The 27,894-nt window shown below is 36.7% G+C and overlaps 1 protein-coding gene across 3 annotated transcripts; it reads right to left on the bottom strand.

The window, feature by feature from the left end:
* Positions 1-159: 159 nt before the first annotated feature.
* Positions 160-27,750, bottom strand: GTPBP10 (GTP binding protein 10). Of its 3 annotated transcripts, XM_038556750.1 has the most exons (10): positions 27,064-27,750; positions 26,129-26,322; positions 17,766-17,857; positions 17,090-17,234; positions 11,753-11,826; positions 9,810-9,862; positions 7,612-7,719; positions 6,977-7,054; positions 4,222-4,345; positions 160-1,053 (listed from the first exon to the last, which is right to left on the bottom strand). In XM_038556750.1, the coding sequence occupies exons 1-10, from the start codon at positions 27,094-27,096 to the stop codon at positions 803-805; spliced, it is 1,152 nt and encodes a 383-aa protein (XP_038412678.1). In that variant the 5' UTR covers positions 27,097-27,750; the 3' UTR covers positions 160-802. The 3 variants fall into 3 exon arrangements, with proteins under 3 accessions (XP_038412678.1, XP_038412679.1, XP_038412680.1); XM_038556751.1 differs by lacking the exon at positions 6,977-7,054; XM_038556752.1 differs by lacking the exons at positions 6,977-7,054; positions 7,612-7,719.
* Between the last annotated feature and the right edge of the window lie 144 nt (positions 27,751-27,894).

Below are 27,894 nucleotides of genomic sequence, written 5' to 3'. Positions count from 1 at the left end.
TAATATTGTTTCAAGTTTGCACTAACCATGAAAATAGACAACAAAACAGATTTGAACGCAAGGAAATGAGATATATACCAGTCTGCTCCAAAGCATGAAAAACACTTACACTTAAGAATGAAAAATTTCCAAAAGGTGAAATTGCAAACATCTACCTGCTGGTTTCTGCTAAATATTATCTGTGATCTTTATTATCACTAAACATATGTTGAAATTTAGGCTTTTGAGGTTTTCCAAAAAAAGAGTACTACTGTATATTTAGTAGAATCAGGTACATGACAGACTCAAAAACGAACAAAACCTGGTTGCTAGAGAATCCTCTTCTCTCTCTCTCTCTAAATGATCTCACTAGAGACATCGTAAGTATAGGAATACCAGAGGGTTTTATTATAGGTGGATTGTCCATAAAATTATGAGTTGTCATTTTTAGGTCTCAGTTTTTTACCACCCATACACTTAACTATAAAACAAGAAGGAAGGTATGGTTCTTGAATAATGGTATTATACAGAAGGTTAATAATAACTAACCTCCTAAAAAATACAAGTCTGTGGAAAAACTTACAAATGAACATAATTTTAGTATCATTTTTAATAGATTTAAATTACATCTATCCAGGGGATCCCTGGGTGGCTCAGGGGTTTGGCGCCTGCCTTTCGCCCAGGGCGTGATTCTGGAGTCCCGGGATCGAGTCCCGCGTCAGGCTCCTGGCACGGAGCCTGCTGTCTCTCTGCCTCTCTCTCTCTCTCTCTATCATGAATGAATAAATAAAATAAAATAAAATCTTAAAAAAAAAAATTACATCTATCTGGGGCTAGTAACAGGACTCTTTGGTGGTGGCTTACTATAAGATACTGTATTAGAAATCTGTAAATTAAGCAACTGTTTCTTATGATACACATCATCTTCCTGATTAGCATGTTCATCCAGAGATTTTCTTATATAGTTCTTTAATTCATCTATTCCTTCTCCTGTAGTTGCAGAGATGGGGATGATATGTTGGAACTCCATGGTCCTCTTTGGAATCATGTTTTTTTCAAATAAATGCAGAAATTCTGAAACAAAGAACACACAACTAAGCTGATTTTCATTGTCTTTGAAAGTAAATTAAAACTGTCTTAGAGGTTTGACTTATGAATCAAGCTACTAAAAACTTAGCATTTTTAATTTTTTTCCTTCCCTCATTAATAAGCTCTTAGAAACTTTTGTTTTTAAAAATGAGAATTTGGGGCGCCAAGGTGGCTCAGTAGGTAGAGTGTCTGCCTTCGGCTTGGGTCGTGATCCTGGGGTCCTGGGATGGAGTCGTGCATGGGGTTCCCTGCTCAGCAGGGAGTCAGCTTCTCCCTCTCCCTCTACTTATCCCCCAGCTTGTACTCTCAAATAAATAAAATATTTTAAAAAATTAAATCATAAAAAAATAAAAATGAGAATGGTAAGATTCTTGGCACATAAGTGAATATTTGTAGGATGAATATATTTTAAACCAAATTAAGTATAAATAAAAGATAAATCATACATGATTTACTTACAAAAGCAATAAATTTGTTTTTTTTTGGAGGAGTTCAATGAAGTCAGGCAACAGAGTTTCTAAAAGACTTATGTATAAAGTAGCATCATTCATGATTTGGGATATTGTAGCTTGCATCAGTACACAGGTGGCCATCAGCTGCCCTAAACTATAGACTTACTATCACTGGTGCTAAGAGCTGTACTAAAATTGAAAAGGGTATGGGGACTGTTCAAGGGGAGGTCATTTCAGATGAGTCCACACTACCAACCCACAGGGGGAGAAAGCTATTATATTACGGTTTCCTCTTCCCTGCCTCCAAGACAATGGGAGGGTCAATGGCATACTGATGGGATAGGTTAATATGGATATGAACTGGAAAGGCTGGACTGAGAGAAACTGGAAAAGTCAACATGGAGCTTGGTTTCTGAGATTCACACACCGCTAAGGAAGTTGAAAAAAGCTAACTTAGGAATTATCACTGAGGGCACTAGATTTTGTTTCATGACAGTCCAAAATAGGCACAAACTCTTGAGTTATCCTCCCTTCTGATACCTCCTCTGAAAACCCCCCTTTCTGCAAGACCAACTAACAAATAGATGAATAATCTCATAAAGCAAGTAACATTAAGGAATAAAGAGCACTCAGTAGTTCCAGGAGCATTTATATCTTGAAAGTTATTTATGAACTCAAGCACAGCTCCAATATGTAAATTACACAGGGCAAAGATTTTTGAGAGGGAGAAAGGATCTTCTGGTGCTGTCTGCTAGTCCTAGTACACTATAATTTATTTCCCCAATTTTTATCCAAAGGATAAAAACAGAGAAGTTAGTACCATTCAAAAACATATTAGCCACCTTCCACCCACTCAACTTCCTTATTTGTGAAGAGGTCCTCTACTAGACTCAGAAAAATGAAACCATCATTACTGTAGGATAGGAAGTGTTCTGCAAAGTTCAATATTCAAAACTGTGGAGAGTCCCTTTAAGTTCCTTTACACAAAGTGGTCCATTTAAGAGCAAATTTCAAACAAATAGATCCTTTTGCAGTAACAGCATCTGTTATTCTGTCACACACACATAGGTATTCAAATTCTTTTTTTTTTTTTTAATTTTTTATTTATTTATGATAGTCACAGAGAGAGAGAGAGAGAGAGAGAGAGAGAGAGAGGCAGAGACATAGGCAGAGGGAGAAACAGGCTCCATGCACCGGGAGCCCGACGTGGGATTTGATCCAGGGTCTCCAGGATCGCGCCCTGGGCCAAAGGCAGGCGCCAAACCGCTGCGCCACCCAGGGATCCCCGGTATTCAAATTCTTTTTAAAACATTAGCACTTTTGGGATCCCTGGGTGGCACAGCGGTTTGGTGCCTGCCTTTGGCCCAGGGCACAATCCTGGAGACCCGGGATCGAGTCCCACATCGGGCTCCCGGTGCATGGAGCCTGTTTCTCCCTCTGCCTATGTCTCTGCCTCTCTCTCCCTCTCTCTCTGTATGACTATCATAAAAGCTGGTTCGCCATTGTTCCCACAAATCTGTGACTGTTCCATGTCCTTTCACTAAATTCTTTATTGTTCACAAAACAAACAAACAAAAAACATTAGCACTTTTCAGAGTACTTTGCTGACATTGCAAAGATATACACTTCTTTAGAACTATTTGCTCTGGTTTTACATTATGGTATATTAGTTCTAGAGCTTCTGAAGTATGTTAAAGTGAAAGAATTTACTTTAAATTCTTTTCAGATGTTGACTTTTTCCTCTTTTGATCCAAATCCCATTAACTCTTTATTTTTTTCTAAGATTTTATTTATTTATTCATGAGAGACACAGAGAGATATAAGCAGTGGGAGAAGCAGGCTCCATGCAGGGAGCCAAACGTGGGACTCGTGGGACTTGGCTCCTCGGCTGGCGTGACCAGTAGGGTGACACAACACAGGTTGCCCAGTTAAATGTGACTTTCAGATAAAGGACAAATAAAATTTAAATTTTAATATATGCATGTCCCTCCCAGGGCAACATTTGGGACTTACTTACACTAAAATATTATCTGTAATTTATCTTAAAGTCACATTTAACTGGGCTTCCTGCTTTTTGTTTTGTTTTTCCAAATTTTGCAACCCTATTCATGCAAGCAGAGATGGAGTCACCTGCAAACCGGTCCAAGTCTAACACTTTGTCCCTGGGCTGGGTGCACATTGTGGGAGTACTCAGTCCCTGCCTTGAGAAGCCCACACTGAAAGGGAGGCTGACTGATCAACCCACTGTTAGGGTACAGCGCATCAGTGCACAGCGCAAGCGCAGCACCGACACCCAGGGGCACCTACCTTTGTCCAGTGCTATGGGACACTACTCGCAGCCAGTTAGTTCTTGATGGTCTTGATCCTGGGTCTCCAGGATCAGGCTCTGGGCTGAAGGTGGAGCCACCTGGGTGACCCCTCCATTAACTGTTTAAAGGTCCAGTTTAAATTTTACTTCTTCATGAAGCCTGACTTTTTCTTTTGACTCCTCTAACTTACTATCCATATCATGATTCTGAAACTTGGTAAGTACTATGTTACAATGTTATTTAAAATTTCATAATAATGTGTTCTTTCTTCAAACATGATTTTTTTTTTTTTTTAAGAGTAGCAACTGTAAGTTTCTTTTCCATTGATTATACCACTCTCTCCACACAATAGGTAATCATTGAACTGCCATTAAATGAACAAATGGGTTTACCTTTAGGATTCTGGAGTTGATGCATCAGTATATGGAACTTATCTTGAGCACCTGGCAAGTCCATTTTATTAACTGCCAGGAGTGCAGGTTTTCTCTGAAGTTCCTCTTTGTACAACTCCAATTCCTTTAAATCAAAAAAGAAAAACCAAATAATTTTATTAAAATATCTATATAGATTACATATTTGGTAACATCTTTCTTGGTAGGACTGGGTAATCTAAAGCCCACTCCCATTTCTGAAATGCAAGAAATCTCAACAGCCACAAAATTAAGTGACAAAGAAAATTCATAAAATGCTTACTGGTTAGGTTAAGACCTTACTGGTTAGGTCTTAGCTATGACATCAATGCACAAGCAAAATAAACAAACAGAACTTCATTAAAATACAAAATTTTGTGCTTTAAAAAATATCATAGGGCAGCCCCGGTGGCCCAGCGTTTTAGCGCCACCTGCAGCCTGGGGTGTGATCCCGGAGACCAGGGATCAAGTCCCATGTGGGGCTCCTGCATGGAGCCTGCTTCTCCCTCTGCCTGTGTCTCTGCCTCTCTTTCTCTCTGTCTCTCTCATGAATAAATAAAATCTTAAAAAAAAAAAGTCATAAAGTGAAGACAGGGGCACCTGGATGGCTCAGTCAGTTAAGCATCTGCATTTGGCTCAGGTCATGATCTCAGGTTCCTGGGACTGAGTCCCCTCACCATCAGGCTCCCTGATTCTCCCAGGATCTGGGATCAAGCCCTGAGCCAAAGGTAGATACTCAACCACTATGCCACCCAGGCATCCCACAAGTAACCCATTTTTAAAAATGGGCAAAGAATCTGGTCATTTCTCTAAAGGCATTCAAGTGGCAATTAGCATATGAAAGAATGCTCAACATAGTTAGTCACTAGAGAAATGCAGGTCAAAGCCATAATAAAATACCACTTCATGCCTAGTAGGGTAACAAAAATAAAAAACACAGACAAGGGACACCTGGGTGGCTCAGCGGTTGAGCATCTGCCTTTGGCTCAGGACTTGATCCCAGAGCCCTGGGATCGAGTCCCGCATTGGGCTCCCTGCATGGAGCCTACTTCTCCCTCTGCCCTGTGTGTCTCTACTTCTCTTTCCCTGTGTCTCTCACAAGTAAATAATAAAATCTTAAAAAAAAAAAAAAAAAACAAAAAACCCACAAGACAAAATAACAAGTGTTGGCATTCATGTGGAAAAATTGGAACTTTCACATACATTGCTAGTGCAATTATAAAATAGTACAATGATGCTGCCACTCTGTAAAAACCTGGCAGTTCCTCAAAATGTTACATGTTGACTGTATTAGCTAGCAATTCTACTCTTAGGTCTACATGCCCAAGAGAAATGAAAACATGTTCATACAAAAAACTGTATTCAAATGCTCACAGGAGCATTATTCATAATGGACAGAAAGTGACAAGGATTTAAGATATACAAGTCCTGGAGGTAAGTGACATGATGTTGTGTTAGAGAGAAATCATAGGGCTGAGAATAGAAAGTAAGGCAGGAAGGGCAGAAATGGACTGTTAGGTAGGAGCCAACCCTTGCCAGACCTCAAAAACCATGTTCAGGGCAAGACTTTAACCTGACAACAGTGGAGGACCATTGAAGTGTTTTAAGCAGGGAACAAACATCTGCTTGGTTCTTTCATAAAGATCAATCTAGTTGCCACATTAAAAAAAATGGACTCAAGAATTGTATTATAATAGCATCGTGTGGTGACAGATGGTAGCTACACTTGTGGTAAGCATAGCATGATGTATAGTTGTTAAAGCACTGTGTTTACACACACTGTGTTTATATAATGTAACTTTATGTGTCAAGTCAATATCAATTTTAAAAAATGGACTGAAGTGAGACTGGAAGCAAGGAGACCACGTTGGAAGAGTTAAAGCATTCTAGTGAGAAGGGCTGATAATTTTAACGGTGTGGATGAAGACAAGTAGACGAGTTTCAGAAATTTAGGATATAAAACTGACAAGGCTTAATGCAGATGGTGAGAAAGAATAGAGACCAACATCCAGGCTTCTGATTCACATACCCAGTAAAGTTCTGGGGAGGATGAAGAGTTAAAAAGAAAAAATTCAGTTGTATACATATTAAATTGGAGAACCTAATGGGATTTCCAATGAAAGATATCCATTAGGCAGCTAGTCTAAAGCATAACCAAAAGATCTAGGTATCAGAAACAGATTTGGCAGTCATAAGTATATTAACTGTAACTGAATGCTAAATAAAAAGAATGAACAGGAAAGAGCATAAAAAATAGACTGAGAAAGAGTCTAAAAAGTAGGTATTAAAGTTCAAGCACAATAAAGTCTGAGAAGGATATAATAGGGATTTAGAATCAAGGAGCATTTTGGCGTGCCTGGGTGGCTAGGTCATGATCCTGGGGTTCTGAGATGGAGCCCCACGTTGGGCTCTCTGATGAGTGGAGAGTGTTTCTCCCTCTCCCTCTGCCTCTACCCTCTCTGGTGCTCTCACATTCTCGCTCACTCTCATTCTCTCAAATAAATAAATAAATAAAATCTTAAAAAAAAAAAAAGAATCAAGGAAGATTTCATTGGTTGTAATAGTTTGAAGAGTGGGTTAAGAAGACTGGAGGAAACAAGGTTAGATAATTCTTTGACCTCAAAGCTTCAAAAAGTACAGGTGGAATATGTATCTATTCTAATTATCTGTAACTTAATACAGTTCCATATGGTTATATATTAGACCAAATACAGACATAATAAAACAGAAAACCTACTTTTACAAGTAGTATTATGGTTTCAAAGGCAGTTCTATACTGAGTTTGGGAAGAAAGTTGAAATCCAAAAATATCAACCTAAAAAAAGATGAAAAGAGAGTCTGTAACATATAAACAAGAGTTATAGATTTTTATGTTTTGAAATGTTTTATTCTCTCAAGCTAAAAGTAACTTCTCAATTTATATACAATTGGTGTTTAGTAATTCTAAATAAGTAAGAGAAACTGCAGTGTCAAGACAGCCATAATTATTCTGACAAAATCACAATCATTAATGAAATGAGAAACTAGTATAGATAAAACAATTTGTATATACTATATAGAAAATCTCATGTATAACTCTAGTACCATCAATGAAGTAGGAAAGAGATACTATAAAACATAGCAGTATGCTGACAATCTTAAGGAATTAAATCTTGACAAGTATGGCCACTTGTATCTGATACAGTAATGCCATTTCTACCCCCGCATTATAAACAGAGTTTACTTACTATATTTGACCCTCATTTAAACATTTAGGGAGTAACATATGATACTATCTTATCTTTAAACCTTATTATAAACAATTTCTAGGAAAACTAAACACACTGACATTCACACTCATTCAAACATTACATTGGTATGCATATGACTTACAACAAAAAGTAGTTGTCTAGTTCTTTCTATATGCTTGAGGAATTTGTGGCCCATTCCTTTGTTCATATGTGCTCCTTCTATTAAACCAGGAAGATCAGCTACTGATATCTAATACCAAGTTAAATGGTTTGATAAAAAGAAAAAAAAAAATTACATCCCCAAATCTGCATATTTCAAATTCAGTTACTAATTTGTGATTACCACTACATTTTTATAAAGTCAAGATACCTTTATAACAAAAAAGTATTAAGAATCAAAATCCTTTGTTATCAAAAATTAAAGTCTCATTTTTACTTATTAATCTAACAAACTAAGAATTCTAGGGATTAGTTTAACATTTATTAATCATGCAAATTCTCTTCAGAATTCCATAAAATATATTCTTTTTTTTTTAAATATATTATTCAAATATGAACCAGTCATAGAGTTTCAACTCTCAGAATTCTTAAAAGTATAGAAGGATATTAATTCAGCAGACATTGACTTAGTATAGTTCTGTAGTTTCAAATTTTAAATTCCATATATAATTGATTATGTGGCACCACTGTTCCTTTTCTATTCTACCAAGGGGACTATGGACCATTCTTGAAAAGTAAAGGATGTAATGTTCCTGTAACTCCTTTTTGAAGTGGTAAGTTATTAACCATTAGTCTGCATTTGTGGTTTTCAAACCTCATTGCATGTTATAAACACCCAGGTATCTTTTATAAAAATACCAGGCCCTACCCCCAGGGATCTGGTTTCAAATCTCTGGGGCCCAGGCTTCATTTACTTGCTGTTCTGAAGTCACCTGGTTAATTTTGATGTGCAGTAAGGGATGAGAAGCACTGCTTTTCACAGGATTTCAGAATTTTAACGGAAATTGTGGCTATGTGACTAAGCTGTCACACAGACAAAATATAATAGAGGACTCATGTTCTGAAGCATTTTTTTTTTCAGGTCTTGAAATTTTGTTTGCGTTCTCCACTGAGAATTTTGCTATGGAGAATTAAGTTTCCCTTAAAATTTACAATGTTCTCTTTTTCTCTACTGTTCTCTATATTAATATTATCCCATATTTATAATTTTATTTATTATTCTACATATTGGCTGGTTTTAAATATTTACTGTTATATGACTATTATAAAGGAATATAAATCCTTTATGTATTTTAATTATGTCAATGGATTGTATGAAACTACACTGATACATCATTGCCTATTCCATACTTTATATTAGGGTTCACTATTGGTATTGTACATTCTATGGCTTTGACAAATGAATGTCATGTACTCACCATTATAGTATCATACAGAATGGTTTCACCGCCCTAAAAATCCTCTGTACTCTTCTATTTATCCTTTCTTTCCCTTTAATCCTCGACAACCACTGATCTTTTTGCTATGACTATAATTTTGCCTTTTTCCAGAATGTCACATAGTTAGAACCATACTGTATGCAGCCTTTTCAGACTGGCTTCCTTCAGTTAGTGACATGTATTTAAGGTTCTTCCATGTCTTTTCAGATCTTCATAGCTCAATATTCCATAATTACCACAGTTTGTTTGTCCATCTACTGAAGGACATCTTGGTTGCTTCAAGTTTTGGCACTTATGAACAGGCTGCTACAAACATGCATGTGCAGGTTTTTGTCTGTATGTAAGTTTTTAATTCATTTGGGTCAATATCAAGGAGCATAACCACTGATCATACATTGCATATTTTTCAAAGTTTGTTACTTTGTTTTTTATTTTTACTGTAATTATTAAAAGATCTATAGCAATTTCTTATCAAGGAAAAATAAATTTTAATAGCTAGACCAGAATCCCGTTCAATTAAAAAAAATTTTTTTAGAAAGAGAAATTTGGAATAAATTCAATTCCATGAACTTTAGAAAATGTTTTCAGGAAACAAGAATCAATAATGAAATATGGCAGTAAAATATGGACTTGCAATGAGAGCAGAGATCAGAGATTGGATACTATGCTATAATGATAAACCAGACCTAAACTTTGGATGGACAAAGGTTATATTTTTATACAATATTTGACTATGATCATGCTCAGCAAAGTTGACTCGATCACAGTCTCATTTACGAAAAACAAAATCCTGCTACTTTCTTCCCCTAACACCACAAAAACAATCATGTATTACAAAGTCCAAGTACCAAAAGCAAGTACTTTCATTTATAACCAAGTGTCTCACTTAAAAAATACTCACCTGTTTGAAATCATTATACATTATCTTTCCAAGTTCAGGCTTTAATGTTGTAACTAAAAGAAAAAGGCCCAGTAAATTAAGGCTAGAATAAAGGCTGGTATTCTCAAAATTGACTTAGCATTATGTATAAAATGAATAATATTTCTTTTTTGTAAACAATTTAATTCAGATTTTGTTGGAATGGAAAATACAATTATAATCTGCATAGGCCTAGATCTAATCTAATCAGTGGACTTCAAAATTCTTTGGTTGTACTTTAAGGAGCATAATAAAGATGCTGGTGGGAAGAACAGAATTTTGGTTTCTATCACTGGGTCTGTGGGTAAAATCTCTAGTCATTTCTTATTCAGTTATCCTCAAGCCTCATAATTCTGTAGTAGCCTTCTTCATATGACTCTAAACTTTACTTCTTTCCTTCTCAAGAGTCCCTGTATTATAACAATAAATATTGGCAATGTCATTTATAAAAATTAGTCCAAAATTAACTCTCCTTCAACAGAGTTTAATTTTAGGATCCCTGGGTGGCGCAGCGGTTTGGCGCCTGCCTTTGGCCCAGGGCGCGATCCTGGAGACCTGTGATTGAATCCCACGTCGGGCTCCCTGCATGGAGCCTGCTTCTCCCTCTGCCTGTGTCTCTGCCTCTCTGTCTCTCTCTGTGTGACTATCATGAATAAATAAATAAAATCTTAAAAAAACAAAAACAAAAACAGAGTTTAATTATAAAATGGCTTAATTTTATTTTCCGGGTTAATGTATGTTTCTGGATCTTTTTGTTTAATGATGGCAGGGATTCTATCACATTAATTCATTACTTAGTCTAAGCATCCATTACATTTCATCTAGCTACTGCAATAGCCTATTTTTCCCAGGCCCATTCATGTTTCATGCCAATCCATTTTCTATATTATATGCAGAAACATCTTTTTGAAAAGCAAATCTAATCATTTTATCCTTTGATTAAAAGGCTATCAGCGGCTCTTTAGATATAAAGAGCAAATAAAGCCTACCTGGTCTATTCTATATGATACAGTCTCTACTTAACATCTCCAGCCTTATCAATTCGCTCTTTACCTTTTTTTTTTTTAAGATTTTATTTATTCAAAAAAAAAAAGATTTTATTTATTCATGAGAGAAACAGAGAGGCAGAGACACAGGCAGAGGGAGAAGCAGGCTCCATGCAGGGAGCTTAATGTGGGACTCAATCCCGGAACTCCAGGATCACACCTTGAGCTAAAGGCAGATGCTTAACTGCTGAGCCACCCAGACATCCCAATTCCCTATTTACCTCACTACATGTTTTCTTGACACACAAATCTCCCTGCCACCACAGAGCTTTTGTGTACATGCTATTTTGTCTGACTATAGCACCATTCACATCCACTGTTATTAACTCGTATATTCTTCACACCTCAACTCTAGCATAACATTTCCCCAAAAAAACTTTAAAGCAGCCACCTACACTCTTTCATAGAATCATATTACATTCCCTCATAGTCAGGTGTGATATACGTACCTTCCCCTACTAGTCTGTAAGCTCAGTAAGAGTCAGAACAGTATCTATTTACCAGTCTTTATAATTCCAGAACCCATTGTAGTTCACAGAAATAAATACTTGCTAAATGAATGAAAGAACAGTGCTTGATAAAAGGTAGGTGCTCATAAAATCGCATCTAAATCAAATAAATGATTATGCAAAGGAGAAATAAATGCAACAAAGCAAGTATCTAACAAGTACTAGAAACTCTGTTGAGGGCTATAGAGATTTCAAGGATTAATGGGAAATGCATGTATTCTATCAGCCAAGAGTTTTCTTTTTTTTTTTTTTTTTTAAGAGTTTTCAAACTAAGGCTACCTCAGAGTTTTCATTTTATTCATACTCAAAGAAAGATTAGACTTTAAAAATTTACCTCTGCACATTAAAATACACAACAAATTATACTTACATGCATAATCTGCAATTGCAGGTTTTGCATGAGAAATCTGACTTAGCAAAGAGGATTTTCCAGCATTTGGGAATCTGAAATGAAAAAATAAATATATTAAAACAAATATTAGTATTATTAATATTAGTATTGCTTATCTCTGAATTTCTAACATTTCGGGAAGCAGATTTCTTCAATATTTCTGAGAATAAAAGAATATAAATGAAATATCCTGAATGAAGTATACATATGAAAAAAGTAAAGATAAATTCATGCTGGACACTAAAGATGTCTCAGTATTGGAAGTAAATAATCCAATTATCTTTTAAAAACCTGTAACTCATAGAAAAACAAAAAGAAATAAAAATACCAACAATCCACTAATTCTCACAAAAAATGACAAAATATTGCTTACATTGCTTTTAGATTTTTCTTTAATACATTTTATATGGACATTTCCAAATATATACAAAAGTAGAAAGAAGTAATGAATCTCATTTAGCAATCACCTAGCTTCAATAAGTAACACATTCCCAATACTTTTTTTAAAGTTGGTTTGAACAGGGACTCACATAAGATCCGTGTATTACAACTGGTTGATATATGCCTTAAATTTCTTTTGGTAAAGGCCCCCTCCTCCCCCATATTGTATCCTCTTTGCAATTCTAATTTATTTGGTTTGTTTTTTTTTTTTAATATTTATTTATTTGAGAGAGAGAGCATGTGTAAGCAGCGGAAGGGGTACAGGGAGAGAGAGAGAATCCTCAAGCAGACTCCCACTGAGTGTGGAACCCCACAATGGTCTTGATCCCAGGACCCTGAGATCATGACCTGAGCGGAAATTAAGAGTTGGCCTGCTTACCTGACTGGGCCACCCAGGTGCCCCTGCAGTTTTATTTTTAAGGAAACTGGGTCATTTGTCCTAGTGTTTCTTTCCCATAGTCTGAATTTTTTTGAAACACTCCCATGATGTCCTTTAGCATACTCCTTTGCCCTAGTTTTTCTATAAATTGCTAGTTTGATATAATGCCTTGATCAGGTTTAGTTTTGATTTTTTTTTTCCTGAAAGACTACTTCATAGTTGGTTGGCCTGCTTTTTAAACTGAGTATTAAAAGGTGAACACTTTTCAAGGGCACACTGTAATTTACTTAATTTCCTATTGTCAGGCATTTAGGTTATCTCCAATGCTTTACTATTATGAATGACATTGTAAAAAAACAAGTATACAGCAAGAAGGACATATACCAACATTAAAAGTCACCCCTAAGTGGTGGAATTAATAGATAACTTTTTTCTTTCAGCCAATTATCTTTCATTTCATAATATCTATATTATTTCTTTTAAAACCTTAAACACTACAGTTATTATCATTGAACTTTTTTAAGACTTATTTATTTGAGAGAGAAAGAAAGAACACATGAGTGGGGGTGGGGGGCAGAGGAAGAAGCAAACTGAGCAGGGAGTCGGAGGCAGGGCTCAGTCCCAGGACCCTGGGATCATGACCTGAGCTGAAGGCAGACACTTAACCTACTGAGCCACCCAGGCACCCCTATCCTTGAACTTTTACATACATCTTTAATCTCTTTCTTGAGAGACATTTCTTGATGAGAAAATACTGAATTACAATATAATTAAAACATATGCCTGTTATAATAAAGGCTTTGATTTTATTGCTAAATTTGCCTCAGGAAAGGCCTACCATATAAAAGAAAGTACTAGGAATGGGAGGCACTTAAGAGATGATTTCCTCAATTCCATTAAGATATTTTCATTAAATTTATCAAAAAAATATTAAGGATTAACTCACACCAGGCAATATACTATGATCAGAGATATGGCAATCAGTGAAACAACTGTGATCCCTGCTTTTATAGTTTTCATTCAAATTGGAAAAAGCTCTTCTTATAAAACACACCAAAACTTTCACTTGGAATAATGGCGTAATATTTTGGAAATATCCATCTGAAATTCTATAAAAATTTATAACCTTTTAGTAGAGCTTTTTTAACATTAAAAATAAATCTAATTAAAATATCTCATTAAATACATTTTCCTTGGGATGCCTGGGTGGCTCAGCGGTTGACCATCAGCCTTCTGTTCAGGGCATGATCTTGGTCTGGGGATCGAGTCCCGTATCAGGCTTCCTGCAAGGAGCCCGCTTCTCCCTCTGCCTATGTCTCTGCCTCTCTCTCTCTGTCTCTCATGAATAAATAAAATCTTAAATATATATGTATATGTATCTATGTATGTCTTCCTATGATGAATTTAAAATAAAATTAGGTGAGGTTTTTTTAATGACTCATTTTCCTATGGAAATACAGTACTGTCTGATATCTTACTATACCCAGGCCCTTGTAACTTTTTGAAATGCAAATTGCAATAATTTTTATTTATGATTATCCCTAACTAGACTTGCTTATTTCTTTGCATTATCTTCATATTTTCATAATAGTATTAAACACAGAAAAATATCAGCCAGCAACTATTTCCAAAGAGATCAAAATATGAGAAGAAATAGGATGCTAACGGTTGAAGAAATGATAATTGAGATTTTACCTGAAAAGTACTTAATAAAAATTTTAGAGACTGAAATCCAACTGATGTAGGAATGAGTTAGGGGCAGACAGGGCTAGTCAGGGAAAGATAAGAGAAAGGCCCCAGAATCAGGCTCCTACCCATCCCAAGAAAACAGAGGTAAGACAGTAAAAACAGAAAAAAATAAACCTGGCTCCCTAGTTCCAAAATGTTAGGGAGTATTCCCCTTTAATAGCTACTAGGCTCACAGAAACCCCAGATGTAGAGAATTATGGAGGAGACATTAACCAGAGAGAAGGAACACCTTGTTTGTGCTCATGATATTTACAAAGAAACATCTTGTTTGATAAGGGAAGGGAGAAGAAATGTGTGGGAAATATTAGAAAGGGAGACTAGAACATAAAGACTCCTAACTCTGGGAAACGAACTAGGGGTGGTGGAAAGGGAGGAGGGCGGGGGGTGGGGGTAAATGGGTGACGGGCACTGACGGGGGGCACTTGACAGGATGAGCACTGGGTGTTATTCTGTATGTTGGCAAATTGAACATCAATAAAAAATAAATTTATTATTAAAAAAAAAAGAAACATCATGTTACAAGTCCACCATGTTTGTTCTAAATATCCACCCTGATATTGACAGGAAATTTACCAAGTCCCCTCCCCCCCCAGTTCCCTATAAAAGATAGACTATAAAAGCCCTCAGGGGCAACCCTGTCAGAACCCCTCTGGCTTTTGAGAGCTTTCTCTGTATCTCTGCTTAATAAACCTCTATCACTTTGCTATGTTACAGTCTGCGAGATTGATTTTTCGACTCCAGGAGACAAGAACAAAGCTCTCCCATATCACAACCTATGCAAAGATCAGATTTGAGAAGAGCAGTACAAATAAATATGTATATAGGACACCTTTCTTCTAAGATGCAGTTCATTCCTGAAACCAGCAAACAGGTATCTGCTTACGCTGGTACTCACAGTAATAACTTTTTAAGAATAGTTGCCCAATTTAAAAACACTAAAATACATGTTAAGCATTGTACTTAACAAACTCGATGCTTTAAAAAAAAACCCTCGATGCTTCAATTATTGACTGTAATAGCAAAACCACTTCTGAAAAGCTTAGTACTATATGTACTCTCCAATACATTGACAATGTAGTGATGATGATGATGGTAACAGCTACCATTCATTCATTGAACATTCATAAATCCAAGGAATGTATTGTAAATGTGTTTTCTTACATTTTACCATCTCCAGCCACTACTAAAAATGAGAAAACAAAGGCTTAGAGACATTCTACAACTTATTTAAGACATTCCAGGTGGCCTTCAGAGGATATGAAACTCTAACCCAAATAGTCACTCACTTGAGTTCCCCATCCTCATCCCACCTTTATTACTTAGTCTTGTGAGGCTCTTTAGTCTGTAAAAGTGTTTACAGAATCTGAAACACATTTTCGTAACAAATGAGACTGCGAATGGCTAGATTCTCAGTCTTGTTCATAAAAACCTACTAAACCCACATTGTGAAAAATATGTGTTACAGAAACTATGCCTCATAACTATACGGAAAAAACTAAATGCAAATGGCAAACCTGAACACCAGGATCACATCTTTCTGTATTATAACTTTAGCAAGAATGGGACCTTTATGAATTCTAGGGCACTGCTGTTAAGACTTAGTAGCTAGACAGGCATGGCAAGAGGTGACGGATTCAGACTGATGACTCTGGTAAATAAAGCAGTGAGATGCCTAGAGAAGATGAATTAGAAGCTATGTGAGGTGAAGAGTGGAACTGAAAGTTTGAAATAGAACCAGCAAAAAAGCAGTATTCCCTACCTTTTTCTTAGGTGTTCTGACTACTGTGTAATGCTGAAGTGGGGCCAGGCAGACAGGGAGAGAAGAAATGCAAAGCTGAAGCCTTCCCTTCCTTTACCTATTTTCTATTTTGCTCTCTATCTCCCTCAGTCAGGTGCCAGCACTGCAAACTCTACAGCTAAACAACACTGTTCTATGATTTTTTTATTTTATTTTTTTATTTTTTTTTTATGATAGTCACAGAGAGAGAGAGAGAAGCAAAGACACAGGCAGAGGGAAAAGCAGGCTCCATGCACCGGGAGCCCGACGTGGTATTCGATCCCGGGTCTCCAGGATCACGCCCTGGGCCAAAGGCAGGTGCTAAACCGCTGCGCCACCCAGGGATACCAACACTGTTCTATGAAACAATGGAAGCCTGTAAAAGAGGATAACATTGTGGGGTCTGCAGTACTGAGAATGGACCTAAGCAGATCATGAAGGACAAGGAAACAGTCATATCGAGATCCAACTTGGTGCTCCAACAGTGTCTAAGTCTGATGGTTGAGACTATCTGTATTGGCCATTAGCCATCTGATCAACAAGATAGCAATACCTCTATTAATTAAGACTTGTAAGAAGATTTCATTTTTTCTCTTTTTACTTCCTTCCATACACTTCATAAAATGTGGTTTGGATTTTAAATTTTATTTTTAAATATCTGGTAATATTCTTTTTACCTTCTTATACTACTGCATTTGATTGATTTTTCTTTCTTGATTCATTGTCTATCATTCCCACTAGCCTACTCAATTGCCATTATCTTCCTTTTACAAATAAATATTAACTGTGAAACTCTATGTTTGCAATATTAAAATAACTGTATTTAGCAGCATTCTCAATACAAACAATGCACAAATTCCATAAATTTATTCCATAAATAATACTGGTCCCAAATTACCATTTACATTTATCTCCTACTCATGAACTATCTCTCTGAAATTATAAAAATAAAAATACAAATGTTACTTACCCCACTAGGCCTATATCAGCTATAAGTTTTAGATCAAGGCGAATGACTCGTTTCTGGCCTTTCAGTGGTAAGAAATTTGTAAGTAATTTACCACCAAGACCTCCTTCAGCTACCAAAATTCTGTCTTGCTCTTTATTGAGTTCTCCTTAAAAAGACAGAGAAAGATACTTAGAATGAAGATTACTAAGTGTAGCTAATCATTAATGACATTTTTCATTTAGAAATAGATGCCAAAAAAATTCCAATTTATAAATCCAAAGAGCTGTATGTTTATAATAATCTTATATCTAGCAGTTAATTTTGAAAAATTTTTAAAAAAGATTTATTTATTAGTAGAGAGAGAGCACATGTGCATGCACTAGCAGGGGAGGGACAAAGGGAGATGGAGAATCCCAAGCTGACTCCTGCTGAGTGAGGAGCTTGACTCAGGGCTGGATCCCACCACCCTGAGATCATGACCCGAGCTGAAGTCAAGAGTTGGATGCACAACCAACTGAGCCATCCAGATGCCCCCTAAACAACTTTTATATAAAGTTTTAAATATCTCTTATAAATTAGCAGTTAAAATAGTTTTTTAAAAATTCTGACATTGAAGAGGAGCTATTCCCCACAGTTTCCAAACAATTTTAGAAAATATGCACATTTTTCACAACCTTGGAATCTACAATACACTTACCTATAACTTTACCATTTTCATCAGTTACTGAAATACCCACAGGTACAGGAATTTCACAGTCTTTTCCTTTGGATCCTTTCAGTGCACTAACTCTACAAAAAAATAAAGCTAAATTAAAATAGAGAAAACTCACTATATTAAAAGGACTCTACTCAAGCCAAGATAATGGTTTACAAAGACTAGCAACCAACTCTTCTTGTTAATGCAGATGTTAAAAATGGCCAAATATCAGAGGAAAAGAAAATAATTACTATTTATTTCCATTTTAGACTATCCTATAAAAATAAAAATAAATAACAAAAACAAATAATAATAGGTAATGATTTGTTACCAAGCTAACCATCAAGTCATTTTAACTCATAATGAACTAACATATCATATTGCTACAATACAAATAAGTTAGAAAAAAATGGAAAATCCATTGAAAAACAAATCTTTTAACAAATGACCTCAAATAAGAGTACTTTAATTATAAGACACTCATCTAGCTACTCTCACACTGATCATGATAGAATTGATATAAATTTTTAACTATTAATTCTACTTCTGGAAATTTATCCTAAAAAAAAAACTGATCGTGTAAAATACTATATGCACAAGGATATATATTACATTGTGACTATAACAGTTTAAAAAAAAAAGTCTGCAATTACCTAAATAAATGAATGCCAAAAAAAGTTATGTTATTTCCAAAGTAATTAGTATGTAGCCATTCTGAACAGTTCTCTGGTGTGGGAAAAAAAAACATTAAGAGAAAAGAAAAGGTTGGAAAATACTGTGCTCTCATTTTTGTACCCCCAAATTTTATATACACCCACATAATTACAAGCTAATGACCACCAGTCATTTTGCATAAATATATAGAAAAGTCTTAGAAAGTCAAGAACTGGTTAATAATGGTTATCTACAGACGGAAGAATTACACAGGTGGTTGACTTTTTTTTTTTTTTAAATCTTTTTCTTTTTTACTATAAGCTTGAGTTACATTTCTACAGAGATAAATGAATAAAAATATACAAACAAAAAGAGATTATATAATTACATAATGATAACCAGCATACTAAGGCTATTACATAATTATCTACCACTTATTCAGCCAATAATATGTACCAGGCACTATTAAAAGCTTTAATAGCTTAAGATTCATGAAAATTCTATGGAACAGGTACTATTATTTTTTAAAGGTTTTTAATTCCAGTTGATTAATACACAGTATAATATTAGTTTCAGGTGTTCAGATTAAACATTTATCAACAATGCCCAGTGCTCATCACAAGTGTACTTCTTAATCCCCTTCACCTATTTTACCCATTCCCCCCTCTGCTAATTCTCAATTTGTTCTTTATAGTTAAGAGTGTTTCTTGGTTTTATTTTTCCCTATGCTCATTTATTTTCTTAAATTCCAAATACAAGTAAAATCATGTTATCTGTCTTTCTCTGACTTATTTCATTTAACATAATACTCTCTAGCTCCGTCCACATTCTTGGAAAAGGCAAGATCTTTCTTTTTGATGGCTGAGCAATATTCCATCGTAAATATACGCCATATCTTCTTTATCCATTCATCAATTAATGGACATTGGGGCTCTTTCCATAATTTGGCTATTGTTGATAATACCACTATAAACATCAAGGTATATGTATCCCTTCGAATTAGTATTTTTGTATTTTGGGGGTAAATACCCAGTAGCATGATCACTGGATCATAGAGTAGTTCTATTTTTAATTTTTTGAGGAACCTCCATACTGTTTTCCAGAGTGGCTTCACCAGTTTTATTCCCACCAACAGTGTAAAAGGGTTTCCCTTTCTCCGCATCCTTGCCCACACTTGTTGTCTCCTGGTTGTTAATTTTAAGCAATCTGATTGGTGTGAGGTAGTATCTTATTGTAGTTGTTATTTGTTATCTCCCTAATGATGAGTGATATTGAGCATCTTTTCATGCTCATTTGTATGTCTTTTTTTTAAAAGATTTTATTTATTTGAGAGAGACGGTAAGAGAGAATGAGTGGGGAGAAGGGGGTAAGGGAGAGGGAGAAGCAGACTCCCTGCTGAGCAGGGAGCCTGATACAAGGCTCAATCCCAGCACCCGGGATCATGACCCAAGCCGAAGGCAGATGTTTGACTGAGCCACTCAGGAACCTCCATCTGTATGTCTTCTTTGGAAAAATGTCTATTTATGTCTTCTCCCCATTTTTTAACTGGATTATTTGGTTTTTGAGTGTTGAGTTTTAGAAGTTCTTTACATATTTTGGATACTAATCCTTTATCAGATATGTCATTTGCAAATACCTTCTCACTCTGTAAGTTACTTTTTAATTTTGTGGAATGTGTCCTTCATCAAGCTTTTTATTTTTATGAAGTCTCAATAGTTCATTTTTGCTTTTGTTTTCCTTGCCTCAGGAGATAATTTAGTAAGAAGTTGCTATGGCCAATGTCAAAGAGATTACTGCCTCTGTTCTTGGATGTTAATGGTTTCCTGTCTCACATTTAGGTCTTTAATCCATTCTGAATTTATTGTTGTGCATGGTATAAGAAAGTGGTCCTATTTCAATCATTTTGCATGTTGCCATTCAGTTTTCCTTACACCATTTGTTGAAAAGACTTTTTTCCCATTGGACACTCCTTCCTGCTTTTTCCAAGATGAACTGACCTATAGTTATGGGTTCATATCTGGGTTTTCTATTCTGTTCCACTGACCTATGTGTCTGTTTCTATACCAGTACCATACTACTTGATCACTACAGCTTTGTAATATAACTTGAAGTCCAGAATTGTGATGCCTCCAACTTTGCCTTTCTTTTTTCAAGATTGCTTTGGCTATTGGGAGTCCTTTGTGGTTCCAAACAACTTTTAGGATTATTTGGTCTAGCTCTGTGAAAAATAGTGTTAGTATGTTGATAGGGATTACATTAAATGCATATATTGTTTTGGGTAATATAGACATTTTAACATTATTCATTCTTTAATCCATGAGCATGGAATGTTTTTCCATTTCTTTGTGTCATCTTCAATTTCTTTCATCAGTATTTTACAGTTTTCAGAATACAAATATTTTACCTCTTTGGTTAGGTTTATTCCTAGGTATCTTACGGTTTTTGGTGCAATTAAAAATGGGATTATTTGATTTCTCTTTCTGTTGTTTTATTATTGGTATACAGAAATGCAACAGATTTCTGTACCTTGATTTTGTATTCTGTGACTTTACTGAATTCATGTATCAGTTCCAGCAGTTTTTAGGTACAGTCTTACAGGTTTCCTACAGAGGACTGGGTCATCTGCAAATAGTCAAAGTTTGATTTCTTTCTTGCTGATTTGAATGCCTTTTATTTCTTTTTGTTGTCTGACTGCTGTGGCTAGAACTTCTAATACTCTGCTAACTGACAGGAGTGAGACAGGGTATCCCTGTCTTGTTCCTGATGGTAGAAGCTCTCTGGATTTTCCCCATTAAGGACAGTATTGGCTGTGGGGTTTTTGTATATGGCTTTTACGATGTTATGTTATCTCTAACCCTACTTTGTTGAGGCTTTTTTTTTTTTTTTTATCATGAATGGATGTAGTACTCTGTAAAATTGCTTTCTTTTTGCATCTAGTTCTTATCCTTTCCTTTATTAATGTGGTATATCACATTTATTGATTTGCAAATACTGAACACCCTTCAAGCCCAGGAATAAATCCCACTTGATCATGGTGAATGATGAATGATTCTTCTAATGTATTGTGGGATTTGATTTGCTAGTATTTTACTGAAAACTTTTGCATCCATGTTCATCAGGCATATTGGCTTATAGTTTTCTTTTTTGTGCAGTCTTTGGTTTTGGTATCAGGATAATGCTGTCCCCATAGAATGAATTTGAATTTTTCCTTCCATTTCTATATTTTGGAAAAGTTTGAGAAGAATAGGTATTAACTCTTCCTTAAATGTTTGGTAGAATTCACCTGTGAAGCCATCTGTCTATAGACTTTTGTTAGTTTTTTCATTACTGATTCAATTTCTCTACTGGTTAACAGTTTTCTATTTCTTCTTGTTTCAGTGTTGGTAGTTTATATATTTCTAGGAATTTATCCATTTCTTACAGGTTGTCTAATTTGCTGGCATATAGTTTTTCATAATATTCTCTTAGAATTGTTTGTATTTCTGGGATGTTGTTACTTCTCCTTTCTCATTTGTGATTTTATTTATTTGGGTCCTTTCTCTCTTTCATAAGTCTGGCTAGGGTTTATCAATTTTATTAATATTTTCAAAGAGAAACATATACTATTATTATCCCTATTTTATATTTGAGGGAACAGACTATTTTATACAGATCTTGAACACCTTAAAGGTATTCACATGTTGAAAGTATGGCTTCTTCAAAGCACTAGTTCTCAATTTTCAATTGCAACTCAATAAGAAATAATACAGTCATTCATATATATGTATACATATGCACATACACAAGTTCATATATATATATATGACTTTAAAGTTTTGTGAAACCATACTTACTATGTGCTACATGCTAATGTTTCCTATTCTATTTTTTATATGAAATCTAATAAATTGATTTTATAACCCTAAGGCAGTATTTTTCAAAATGCAGTCACAACCAACATTTATAACAAGATAGGTGATTGCTGTACAACATTATGTACAATGTCACAGAATTGTACACATTAAAATGGAAAATTTCACGTTAGGTATATTTTCCCAAAATAAAGGAAAACAAAAATGTATGATATACCACAGGACAGAAAATAGAGATAACATACATATTTGGGTAGAAAAGTAAAATGTTTCTCAGTCAAGACGACACTAAAAATGGTTTGAAAGTACCACATTAAAGAATGGAAAGACAGTCTAAAAACACTAGTTTAGAGCACTTAAAAGGAAGTCTAATAGTTGAGCTCTTGTTCCTATGATTAACTTTTTCATCTCCCAAAAACTAAAGCACATGAACAAATCTTTCAAGAAAAAGAAGGGACTTAAGATTTATATTCAATAGGGAACAAATCTCTTTATATGGAATTAAGTGAGCTTTGTTTGAAAAAACAGAAAATGGGGAGAGGTGGGTATAGGTGTGAGGGGTGAGACTATACTGATAAAGCCTGGTTCTTTGGGTAAGGACACAGACTGGTTGGAAAGCACATTCTTGGGGTAAAATGGGGGATAAATGAGGCAATGTATAGATATCAGTACATAAAAAAAAGTCCCTTGTATTAAATATTAAACTCCAAAAACGTATTTCAAAAAGTTAAAATACCAATCTATTCTCAAATCAATCATTTATGATTTTAAGTAACTTATACAAAGTTTTTGCACTGAAACTTACAAAGCAATATCTTAAAATCACAGCATGATAGGGCAGCCTGAGTGGCTCAACAGCTGAGCGCCTGCCTTTGGCCCACGGCATAATCCTGGAGTCCCAGGATCGAGTCCCACATCAGGCTCCATGCAGGCATGGAGCTTGCTTCTCCCTCTGCCTGTGTCTTTGCCTCTCTCTCTGTGTCTCTCATGAATAAATAAATAAAATCTTAAAAAAAAAAAAAAATCACAGCATGATATACCATGCTCCATTGTAGGAGTTCATCTTTGAGTCTCCTACATGTAAGATCTTGTTTTAATACCTTGTTTATACTTGATCCTCAAAAAGAGTGTGCTGAATTGAATAGACACTATCTCTGTTACTATTACAAAATGAAAATAAAAGCTCAATCTCATCGATCCAAGAGTCTCATTCTTTGTCTAAACTTTCTTAGAACTGCACAGTGGACTAAACCTTTGCCCTTCCCTTTCTCTTTCATAAAGTTTAAACTTGCACAGTGGTCAGACAACTTTCCCAACTTCCTTCAGGTCCCTCTACAATTTGCCTTTACAAGCATTTTCCCAATAAATCTCTTATTCATCAAATCCTACTGTGGTACATACTTCTTGTAGGACCCAAACACAGACATATGAAGGCATAATTCACTAAACTATAAAATAATTCATTCAAACTCTGGCCTTCAGTAAGTTTATTCAACTTCTTGGCTTAATTTACCTGAAATCCACAAGACAAATAAAACTGTTACCTCCTCCTCCTCTAAATTCTTCCCTGGCTCCCATGACACTGTCTCTCCTGGCTATTTTATTTTATTTTATATTTTATTTATTTATGATAGACACACACAGAGAGAGAGAGGCAGAGACACAGGCAGAGGGAGAGGCAGGCTCCATGCCGGGAGCCCGACGTGGGACTCGATCCCGGGGCTCCAGGATCACACCCTGGGCCAAAGGCAGGCACCAAACTGCTGAGCCACCCAGGGATCCCCTCTCCTGGCTACTTTAGAGCACACTTGTTTCTTTTCCTTAAATGTTGGTGAATAACAGAATTTGATTCTCAATTTTTTCTGCAATGCACCTACCCTGGTTCACGCTTATGAACCATGAATCACATTTATGATTAACAAAATTTATTTCTAGACCTGACCGTATTCCTGAATCACAGACCCATACTTCAAGTGCTTGCTGACATCTCCAAGGGCCATTTAAGCTCTCTTCTTCTACATCTCAGCTGCCACTTTCTACATAATCCTTCTCAAAGAATGATACTCTCATCTAGCTACTACTCAAGTCAACACCAGGAAGTCATCCTTTATCATTCTCTTTCAATACTCCATCAATCATGAAGTCTTATTTATTTTACTTAAATATAGTTCTAATCCATCCATTTCTGTCAATCTAATCATTATTCAACTAATGTTGACTGAGTACCTACTATGTACCAATCACTGTACTAGATATCTGGGAAGAAAACTATGATCTAATCTATTAATGCTCCCTGCCCTCATGGACCTCAAGAGAGAAGACATTAACAGATACATGAATAAATGGAAAATTTTAACTGTGATAAGTCTTATGAATTTTTTTTTTAAGATTTTATTTATTTATTCATGAGACACACACAGAGAGGCAGAGACACAGGCAAAGGGAGAAGCAGGCTCCATGCAGGGAACCTGACGTGGAACTTGATCCAGGGTCTCCAGGATCAGGCCCTGGGCTGAAGGCGGCGCTAAACCCTGAGCCACCTGGGTTGCCCAAGTCTTATGAATTAGAATTCACACACTTAAGTTCATTTGGGAATTCTGACCTAATCAGGGAGATCAGGAAAGACTTGAGCTTAAATCTAAAGGATTCACAGCAGGCAGCTGGATGAAGGAGGGGGAAAAGCATTACAGAAAAGGTAACACAAATAAAGGCCAGTGATAGAAGACAAATACCAATATAAGATACTAAAAGAAAGCCAATTTGGCTGGAATGCAGAAAACACAGAATGTAGAAGGATATGAAACTAGGATGGGTATAGGCCAGACACCGTAAACTTCATCACTTCTGAAATACTGCAATATTCTCCAAATTGTTCTCCTGTCTCTGGTCTCAATCAACACCTCCAACCCATTCTTTAACCTAATTATCCCTAGAATGGTTTTTCTGGCACTAATTAATGTCACTTGCCTATTTAAAATCCTCCAATGGCTCCCCATCACTCTCAGATGATCCTCAAACTCTAACACAGCATATTAGGCTCTTCACTATCTGGACTACAATGACTTTATTTTAAAATAAGCCTCCCCATTTGTACCACAATTATGCTAAAAGTATTATTTCACCATTTTGTTCCTCCCTAATGCACTGCCTTTATAAATGTTGTACACTTGCCAATGCACCTTTTCCTGCGTTGATTGTTGGCAAAGTACCATTCCTCTTTCAAGACTTGGTTCAAGCAACACTTCCAAAATATAGATAACCAAGTAAGATTCTTCTTCAATTTTGTTTAATGAAAGAGAAAGTTCTTTTCATATTTTGAGAGCAGCATAACATGTCCCATAAAAAATAACAAAAATTTACAAAAAATAGAGGGAAGGTTTTGACATCACAGAGAGAAGACCAAAACAAGCCAAAGGAAAATACACAAGGAACGTATCCGGGAAACAGGTTCTACATCTTAAGATCCCAGCAGAACTACTGGGGATGGTGGGGTAGGTAGAACAGCTGAAATCTGAAAAAGGCTTCCTATAAAGATTGCCAAAAAATTAATTTTAGAGGAAAATAGTGGAGATTCAGATCATTTTGTTTTCACAGAGAAGTGCAAAAGTATATAAACAGACACTGAGAATAGAAAAGGATAAAAATGGTTAAAAACTCCAAAACAAAACAAAACTCCAAAACAATCCTTAGTATCTACCTTTTATCTTTGCTAGAGTTGAGACTATTATTGTAGATTTTTTGCTCAGTTACAAATACAGAATATATAATTTACTTCCAATTACCAATTAAATTTTGATCTTTTTTCTTCTCTGGGACGGATTTGTTTTCTAAAATCAAAATCATTCAGTAAATACTTACCGACTATTTGCTCCTTCTCCAGCCACAAACCGTTTCTGAGGATATTTGTCTTTAAGTTGTTTTAAAGTCATTCTCTTATGGGCTACAACCCAGACGTCACCACCTTTTCCACCTTCTCCGCCTAAACGAGGGTAACCCATTCCACCAGTTCCTCCCCTGGTGAAGATTCTTAGGTTATCAATGAAGTTTCCATACTTAGAAAAAGAGAGAGAAAGAGATCATTTGTATATCAAACATGCTTACCAACTTAGGACTCCTTTCTAATCGTTTGTCACCCCTAACGCTCCTAAAATAATAGAGTCTTTCTGAATGTCACTTTTTTTTTTTTAAAGAGTTTATTTATTCATGAGACACACAGAGAGAGGCCGACACACAGGCAGAGGGAGAAGCAGGTTCCTCACAGGGAGCCCGACGTGGGACTCGATCCCCGAACTGGGCTCACGGCCTGAGCAAAGGCAGACGCTCAACCGCTGAGCCACCCAGCGGTGGCTGGTGTCAAATCCATATTTTTTTTTTCTTAATTCGCCTCTGTTCTGACCTCCCTTTCCCATTTGATTAACTCTCTTAAGATCTCTTTTTTTTTTTTTTCAGGGCACTCGGGTGGCTCAATGGTTGAGCTTGTCTAAACCACAGTCTAAAGGCAGGCGGGTTTCTCCAGCTCCCCATCCCACGTGCACACAATTCCCCTGAAAAACCTCAAACTCCAGACCCCCAAATAACCGTTCTAAGCCGTGCCAGGTAGATAGACTCTTCTCACCCCTCAGGGGCCAAGCCTGACTGCTGGAACGACAAAGAGGGGACAAATACACTAGAGCCAAGGAGGAAAGAGGCCCTCGGAAAGAAAAAAAAAGAGGAGGAAGGGGGAACCAGAGCGCTCAGGTGGGCCTACAGGCACCAAGCTCTAGGCATTAGGATGAGAAACACCAGTCACGGACCTTTCTGAACCACACGCAACTGCAGTGCACCATCACTGCGACAGGCCAGGACTCACGCCCGCGGAAGGTGAACACATTCAGGTAACGCGCGGAATTTCTACGTCACCACGCGCCGTCGACACTATTTTTCCTCGCCCGCAGCCGCAGGGACGGCGCATGCGCTGTATGGTGACCTCCCGCGGATAGGCGCAGGCGCCGAGCGGCGTCCCTTAGGGGAGGTGAGAAAAGCTAAGTTTCTGTGTAGGCGTGAAGCAGCGGAAATCACCGAAAAGTGCCGAGGCGCCCTGTGGCAACGGACCGTCGAGGGCGGCGTGGATACCTGCGGAATTAACATTTTGTACGGGATGGCACGGGAGACTGCAGGAATTCTGACGCTAACGGAGGAAACCAAAAGTACCACAGCCCTCACTAGGTGAAGCGAGGGGGAGAAAAACCAGAAGAACCGCCGACAGACCAGAAAACAAGACGCGCGAAAGTCACCAATTCACGTGCGAACAAAAGAGCCTGTTCGTCCACGCACGGGCTGAGTAATCTCTAGTAAATGCTCGGAGGCCGTGCACTTAAAACTTGGGACACAGATATCAGGACCTGAGGTCCGTAACAACTTCACGGTGTCTAGTGGGGAAGGACATTTGTCGTCAACCGTTGGCCAGACGGTAGCTTCGTGGAGGCGGGGAGACCAGGATCTTCCTCCACCTCGCTTGTAAAGCGCACCTTTGTGAGAATTAAAAAGCGTACCTTTCCGCGGCGGCCGGGGCAGCACCCGCGGAGAGCGGCCACCTCCGCGTCCTCCCCGCCGGCCGCCCCGCCGGCCGCCCCCCGCCGCCCCCC

This window comes from Canis lupus, chromosome 14 (assembly GCF_011100685.1).
Source record: "Canis lupus familiaris isolate Mischka breed German Shepherd chromosome 14, alternate assembly UU_Cfam_GSD_1.0, whole genome shotgun sequence".
NCBI classification, from domain to species: Eukaryota; Metazoa; Chordata; class Mammalia; order Carnivora; family Canidae; genus Canis; species Canis lupus.
Note: the sequence above shows the minus strand (reverse complement) of the source record. Positions and strands in the feature narration are given on the sequence as shown.

Bases quoted from the DNA above. Each gene is read 5' to 3' on its own strand.
- GTPBP10 (XM_038556750.1), bottom strand. From the start codon at position 27,096: ATGGTGCACTGCAGTTGCGTGTGGTTCAGAAAG. The intron at 7,055-7,611 runs GTAAGTCATATG...ATCTTTTTTTAG, and splicing joins CTAGACAACTACTTTTTGTT to GTTGATATTTTTGGATTTCA. The intron at 4,346-6,976 runs GTAGGTTTTCTG...TTTGATTTAAAG, and splicing joins CCATAATACTACTTGTAAAA to GAATTGGAGTTGTACAAAGA.